The sequence below is a fragment of the Erigeron canadensis genome, chromosome 9 (genome assembly GCF_010389155.1).
Source record: "Erigeron canadensis isolate Cc75 chromosome 9, C_canadensis_v1, whole genome shotgun sequence".
NCBI lineage: Eukaryota > Viridiplantae > Streptophyta > Magnoliopsida > Asterales > Asteraceae > Erigeron > Erigeron canadensis.
This window is the reverse complement of record NC_057769.1, coordinates 23,322,670-23,330,564: the sequence shown is the minus strand read 5'-3', so window position 1 is coordinate 23,330,564 and position 7,895 is coordinate 23,322,670. Positions and strand designations below refer to the sequence as shown.

The 7,895-nt window shown below is 33.8% G+C and overlaps 1 protein-coding gene across 1 annotated transcript; it reads right to left on the bottom strand.

Moving 5' to 3' along the window:
• Positions 1–1,652: 1,652 nt before the first annotated feature.
• On the bottom strand, positions 1,653–7,337 carry LOC122581526 (putative RING-type E3 ubiquitin transferase C3H69). Its single transcript, XM_043753756.1, has 8 exons — positions 7,173–7,337; positions 6,766–6,853; positions 5,927–6,681; positions 5,749–5,818; positions 2,581–2,669; positions 2,446–2,503; positions 2,032–2,112; positions 1,653–1,939 (listed from the first exon to the last, which is right to left on the bottom strand). The coding sequence occupies exons 1-6, from the start codon at positions 7,196–7,198 to the stop codon at positions 2,467–2,469; spliced, it is 1,065 nt and encodes a 354-aa protein (XP_043609691.1). The 5' UTR covers positions 7,199–7,337; the 3' UTR covers positions 1,653–1,939; positions 2,032–2,112; positions 2,446–2,466.
• Positions 7,338–7,895: the final 558 nt, after the last annotated feature.

Genomic DNA, 7,895 nt, shown 5'->3' with positions numbered 1-7,895 from the left:
TTATAGCCACTAAGTTTAGGCCCATTCACTCAAAGAACAAGAACAACTTGGGACCAAATCCATCATCATTGTGCCTATTATCATTACACATCACACATCACATATAACATATCCTTAGATAATGTCATCACGACATCACATGAAAGGTGGTGTATAAGTTGGAAAATCGTGTTCATTTTGAAGACTCCCTAATTTTTAATTTATGAAAGTTTTGAGGTATATAGCGACGCTGTTTGGAAGGGGCTTTCTAAGAGCTGTTTAGGGATTGAGGCTTAGGGTGTTAAAAAAGAACCTTCTTTTAGTGAAAATAGCTTTATTTGGATAGAAAGACTAGAAGATTTTATTTTAAATTAAAAGCCCTCAATGAGCTTAAAAATTAAAACTGCTTCAAGCAACGTTAGAAAAAAAGCACCTTAAATTGAAAATAGTTTTTTGTGAGATTGGAAAAGTCTTTCACCTATGATGAAATCAAAACTGCTATCAAGCATGTTGTTCTATGCATGGTTTGTTTCGCTTTGATTTATTGTTCGATGTTAAAATGTTGTAATTTTTTTTTGGATGTGTTATACTGTTATTACTTATTAGAGACGAATTGGAAGGCAATTAAGTTGAAGGGGACATAGGGTTACACCGATGAGGATTGGGTATCCATATATTTTGTGGGAGACAGCAAAGTATAGGAGTAGTTGCCTTGTTTCTTATTCAATGTAGGTGAATCTGTTTGTTTAGCTGCAAGTGTTATAAACTAATAAGGTGCTTAGGTAAAGTGAAATAGTGAATAATAAGATGTTATGGTTTGTTAAGGGTTTTGGTTAATATATGTACGAAATCAAAATCAATGTGACTTTGTTTATGGTGTTATTTTTATGTGATATGGTTAAGACGGGGTCATGGAAAAGGATAATGTTACATCAAAGAAAACAAGTTAGTTTTTTGAGTAATATACTTATTTTATGTCCATTAATGTAATTTTATATTTTTTTTATATAGCTTGTTTAAGTTTTATACAGTTAACTTCAGTTTTTTTCCCGTCCAGCTTTGAATTTTAATATTTTACCAAACATAAAGTCTTTCATTAGAAATCTTGACTGCATCACATTTCGACTTTAGCATACAGAACATCTTGTTTCATAGGCTTTCTTTGGTTCATCATGTTAACATGATATGCAGAAAACCATTCTATTAAGCCTATTTATGCTTGTATACCATAGGAAAGTCAATCAGATTCAACGTTTTAATACGGGGGTATCAAGACCCACGATTGATCCTTGAGTGTCCAATCCTTGGATTTGGCAATTGGCATCACAAAAAAAAGTGACATCTAAAAGTATACACTAAATGACGTTTATGTGAAATGCACCTTGTATGCAAATATATAGAAAGAATTTTAACAAGTGCAAGTATCTAGTAGTTACTTTAGATATACCAAAAATGATTTGTGAGGTGCCAACTAATACCTTCCACCCTTGTTTCAGATATTTATCAAAGCTAGGGAAAAAAAAATCCAGAGATCAAGGGCTTTAAAGATTACAAAACTGATCATTTTGTGTAATTGGGTAGCAATAAACGAATTACCCAAAAGTTTCCCCAGAAACCAACATCATTATTGACACGCCTTAAATCAGCAACAAAACACAACAGAACCACAGCCAAAACCAAAACCAATATCATGTACAGTTCCCAAAACATACAAAATGGGTAGGACACCCTTAGGAACACAAGGCCAATTTTCATCCCTTTACAATTCCGGTCACTTTATGTTCCATTACAAGTATTTTTTTTTTTTACTTATGATTTTTCGCTGAGATTGTTTCAACTCATTCACCATACACTTCCTTTATCCTCAAAAAATATCAGGTGTAAGTTATTCTTAGATACCTTTTTGTTTTATATATAGCATACCCCATATCTGGCTCAACAGACGCAAAAATCAAACCACCTGATACCATCAGAGAAAACAATGGACAGTTTTCAGACTAATGAAAATTACATGTGTAGTATAAAAACATAGGAAAATAATATTCAGTATACCTTGAGATCATCTGTAGAGCCACACTGACATCTAATGAAGAAAGCATTTTATAATGGGGCATACCTAGCTACACCAAATATCTGCCCATAATACATCACTATATATCAGACCCAAGAAATGCAGGTTAAACGCAAATGATGACAAAAAAAAGAAGGGTTAGGTAACAGGTAACTCTGCGAGTCGAGTCAGATTGGTAGACCAACAAACTAAAATTATTTATAAACTGATTTAGGAGCAGGTATTCATCAAAACTACACTTTGTTTACCCTCTTTGACTGGCCCAGCCCATTTCCTTGTTAGCTAACTGTTTGAAATTAACCATTTGACCCAATAGAGAGAAACCTAATCCAAAGCTGCCCACAAGTAAATGGGTTAACACTGCAGCCTTTATACTATAGTAAATATATACTAACCTGGAAGTTAGACAGCGTTGTTCACCTTATGCGCATACGGCTGAGGAAATCAGACAGCCTGAACATTATTAAATTTGTAAGCTTGATACAAAATGACTTAAAAGTTAAATAATGTAAAAAAAGAAGATTGTAGACCTTATATCTTTAGCAATGACAGTCTCTCCATCTTCAGCCCCAAGATGACGCAAAACTACTTCTTCTAGACGACCATCACGGTATGCATGCTGTTAAAAGTAGATAACACATAACGAAAACCTTTTTATATTGATTAAAGACACATCGGACCTTAAAAAGTAACTTGCAGAACAGAGCATCACAGAAGCATAAAACTCTAATGTGGGCCAAAATAGTAGTATAAATTACGCATTGTAAGATTTACCCATGCTAAAAGTCATTTCTATAGCACAAAAATACACAAGATACTTCACGTCTCCATTTACATACCAAAAATTTCACAAAAAAGTCGCGACTATTGAGTAATATTATCATAGTTGGCTATTTTCAACAATTTCAAAGCAACTAAGAAAATAGCATCACTAACTAGTGACCATCAAGGTAAACTAAAGGTTAGGCATTGATATATAACATGTACCATCACTAGTCATCATCCTCCTCATAATCGGGAACTAGGGAGATAAACTGCTTATTTTTCCTGCTCATGTGTGTTGCTAGGGCAGAAAAGAGGAATCCTTTATTTTTTTCACGTATCGGGCTTAATCATACTTGAGGGTTGCCACATGCCCAGAACTGCTTGAGTAGCAAAAGGGGATTTCCCTAATACCTATGCGTACCTAGGCATTATGTTTTTAAACCTACATATAGTTTTACGTGCTAAAGGATCTTAAGGATTCCACATTCACCCTTCATAAGCTGATCCTTAGCATTGATGTTAACAAAAGAAACACCCTACTTAATCCAGTATAAAGAGAAAAATGAAGAAATCAGTAAAACCACACTATATAAAACGAAGGAACAGCAAAAAATGCACAAGGGTCACAAAGAAAGATGTAAGAAATGATTGTAAATTTTACTCATAAGCTCAAATAGATAAATGCTATGTTACTTACTACTAAAAAGCTGTACCTGCGCAGACAAATTTACAAAGCAGAAAGGCATAAAAAATAGAGCACACAGCTCATAACCAAGAATATGCAGATCTAAATTACAATTGAACATGCAATTGCATAGCATCTTATATAACAAGTATTCCTTCTATGAACATATCCTATTTCTATAGTCACAAAAGCAGAACTACCAGTTAAATGTCAGGCCACCAACAGGTAATCGCAGAAAAGATTTGAAGACACAATACTAGGCAAGAGATACTTAAATTTGACACAAAAATAATCACCTAAAACAAAGATCTCTATCAGTTTTGCAACATAATCAGATGGTCATGACCTATACAACATCATAATGCAACCAGTAAACTAAAAGAGTTCAGTTGTTTCGTACTTAAGTAGATACCTTACAGTTCCCTTACATTGTAATTGGGTATTTATAAAGTTTCTTAATAAACAAGTTAAAGTCTAGAATTTATAGAACATAAGGGTTCGTATTTAGTCATCGATGAACTAAGATGAAGTCTTAGGCCATTAGGAAATCCCTACTTGTCTAATTGTAAGAACTATCTTTGTTTTTTCTTTCCTTTCTTTTTAGTACAATACGACTTCTGTCTTGGTTCGCATTATTTTGGTCAACTCAAACCTACGCACTTGGATGCTTATGTTAAAGATGACAAAACATGTGTTGTAAAAGTTAGATTAAACAGCTTCTTGCTCTAAGCTCATAAACTCAGTATTTTAAGCCTCTACGCAGATTTACATATTCACATATGTGAAAGAGGTGAGCTAGCAAACATTATGTGAAAGAAGTCCATGTGTGATATACTCATTTGTAAAAAAAGTTAAAAAACCAACACTGAGACTGAACACATAATACTACTATACTAGGGATACTTTATCCAACTGTTGTCTAGGTAGTGACTAAAAGTATTGAATAATGTCCCCTGCATTCCCTCTGATCTCATTCTTAAAGAACTAGTGATACTTTTAGTATCAAACTTCATTTTATAATAAACTTCAACTTCTATAGACTTTTAAACTTGGTTACACTCATTTTTACTGTTAAGGCAAAATTTAGATAGTAAACTTCAACTACTATTGACCTCTAAACTTTGTTACCCTTGTTTTACTGTCTAGGCGAAGGTTAGATAACTCAAATGTGTGTTTGTATTAAACCTTAAACCATAACCCAGCATGTCTATTATAACTCCGCCCTTGATGAAAATGTTAACAATAAAGAAATAGAGCTCCACTAACTGTCACAACATTTGCAAAGTCGGATCTAACCAAGAAAGCATATAAAAAATAAGAAAAGATAAAAGTATCAAGTTGAATTGAATCAAGGTTGCTTTACAGCTTCATACCAAACAAAATCATACGCAATCTTGTGAGAAAATCATTTCAATCCCAGTAATCATTATTCATAACTTCAAATTAGTTTCTCGTCTCAAATACTCAAACTACAGTTGGATATCCCATTTGACAGTTAATGAACGGTGGACTAATTAACTCTCAAGACTCTAGTCACCATAATAGAGACTCAAATATTTTCAAAGGGATTAGATATTTTCAATAGTTCAAAGAAATTAATTAATTACTTCATCATTGCTACTTTTTCACTGACTTACTCCTTTTTGAGTTTGTAGCAATGATAATCCACAAAGAAAAAGGCAGGGGTAGCATAGATGTCAAGAAAATAAACAATAATGTCAATGCTCAATTTAAAGAGCAAATATGTCAATTAAAAGAAGATGATGTAGACAAAGAAGGTGACATATTACAACCAAATTATGGGAATCAAGTCATGTCCTAAATTTCACTTAGGATGACAGTGCAGATGATCTTTAAGCCTCAAAGTAGTGCCAAAGGTTATGAAGAAATGTGAAAGAGTTTGATGAAGAAAATGTACATTGTATAGTAAGGATTTTAATGAAACTTGATAATTTGGATCTGAAAAAAGACATGATGCAATGAGATATTAGAAGCAAATAACATGCTGTATATAACACTAAAAATTTTTACACATAATTAGTTATGTGTTATACACAGCATAAATTAAGAGGTTATGGTTTGTGTTGACCCACTTGTCTAGACAGAAGAATGATATATGAAATACCAGCCAAAAAATAACTATAAGTGTGTAACACAAAAATATGTTATAAAACAACTATATAATCACTACCAGCTTCGTATTGCACAAAGTAATAACATAATATGGTAAATCAACATTTAAAATTACCTTATAAAAACAACTGGTACCAAATGGGCACGCCCCATTTCCAAAGTCGAAGTGCCTGCAGTCAATAGACCTGCAAAAGGAAGTGGTAATAGCTATCATGTACTCACACAAACACTCTCACAATATTGAGCGACAATGTCAATTTCCTAATAAGCAATCATAGACCAAAAAACAATACCTAAGTTTTGCTTTGTAACTATCCACAATTTCCTGCTTTTCTTCTTTTGTTGCATACCAAATCACACTCGGAATCACAAAATAGGAAAGCTTCCTGCATATCGGGCAAGCCCTCAAAGCAGAATTCACATCCATTCCAGATGTCGGGGAACTACTTCTCCAATTTCTGATACACGAAATACAAAATGGATGATCACATTCCGATAATAACCCAAACTTCCGCTCAGCTGGTGTTGGTTTTGAAAGTACACGTTCAAGGCAAACACTGCACTCTATATCTTGGCTATGCTTTAACGCCTCAAGATTCTTATGCTTCTTTTCACAACTTTTTTTATGTTCCTCCCTTTCTTCTGGTCTAAAAGGATGCAAGCACATTTTTTTGCACGTTGGACATACATCCCCATGAACATGAGGGCAATTTTCTCCACGGGGACAATTGCCCGCGGCAGCAAATGAACACATCACCGCATCAGCTGAATTAGTCCTTCTCGTATGCCCAATCACATCACTTAACAAATCACTCTCCCCAGAACCTTCACCCCAAGCAGTACTTGCAGGCAATACATACGATCTACTCGAAGCAGAAAGCTCCCCAATAGCACCAGGCACGGCTGTCGCAGATACAGCTTCCGAACCAACATATTGATAAGGATACGTAGATGACGACGCAGAACCTTGCCGTTGAGGAACTTTAACATGATCATATCTACAACGACTACCATACGCACAAGCCCCTTTTTGATAAAAAGTACAAACCTGTTAATCATCACAAACCCCAATCAAGACCTACTAACTAACCATTCAAGTTTCGCAACAAACAAGTAAAACGAAAAACCGTACATTATTAGCCGGGTCCTTCCAGTCATGGGAGAACTCACAATGCTCCCCTTTCAAACATGCTCCATGAGCAAAAAACTTGCACAACACCCTAACAAAGAATATTTCCCCCAAAAAAAAAATTAAAAGATTAATTCTTAAAATAAATACTTAAAATTAAAATATAAAGACATATACTATATAAGCAAACGAAACCCATCAATCATACTCCAAAATCTTGGGTTTACAATATATATAAAAATAAAAATAATAAAATAATATTAAAAAAAAAAAACTAAATAAGCATAGTAATCACAAAGATAGCTTGTGGGTATTACATATATATTATAAATTTGTAATATTGATAGGTGGGCAAGAAATAAAGATCAGAATAGATATAGAAATTGGGGTTTGTATTGTTATATATATACCTGGTACGATTTCCCGGCAAAGACATGATAATGGGTTTTTTTCTTTAATTATCTTCACGTTTTTGCAATCTTCATAGACGGATGGGATTTCTTTTGTTAGGGTTGTATATAAATAAATGGAGAAGGAGGTGATGATGATGATGACGACGACTTATGGATTTATGATTTTGTATATGTAATAAAAAAATATATATGTAATGTAATAATGTAATAAAGCTTAATAACCTCCCTTGAAGGCAACCTTTGGGTTATGATTATGGAGAAATTACTTGATTAGCCTTTGACTATGTGTCAATTTTAGTTTTTACCTCATTGACTTTTTATATCTAAGTGTATGTCCGGGCAATATGACGGCGAGTGGTGGTTGTAGCGGCAACGAGTGGTGGTGACGTTGTGAAAGTAGTGTTGGCAGCGAAGGTGGTGGTTGAGGTGGTGCATTATTAATATAAATTAATTGAAGTAAAAGATGTAGTTTAGTTATTTTAAGGGTTAAGTTCTCTATGTTGTATATAATCTATATCTAAATCTAGAGTTGTATTCCTTTAAATCTTTAAAAATTGGTGAGATCTAAGGGCCACATCTCAGCCCTTGGATCGAAAATGATCAATGGTAAGTTAAAAACTAAAAAAGTATACGGATGGGTAGTTTTATCATTTGACATATTATCTTAATCTCCTGACTCTTCCTAGCTTCATACACACACACACACAAATCTCTTTTTTT

Coding starts and splice junctions, on each gene's coding strand:
- LOC122581526 (XM_043753756.1), bottom strand. CDS start 7,198: ATGTCTTTGCCGGGAAATCGTACCAG. Junction 6,854..7,172: donor TTGCCGGGAAATCGTACCAG/GTATATATATAA, acceptor ATTCTTTGTTAG/GGTGTTGTGCAAGTTTTTTG. Junction 6,682..6,765: donor GGAAGGACCCGGCTAATAAT/GTACGGTTTTTC, acceptor GATGATTAACAG/GTTTGTACTTTTTATCAAAA.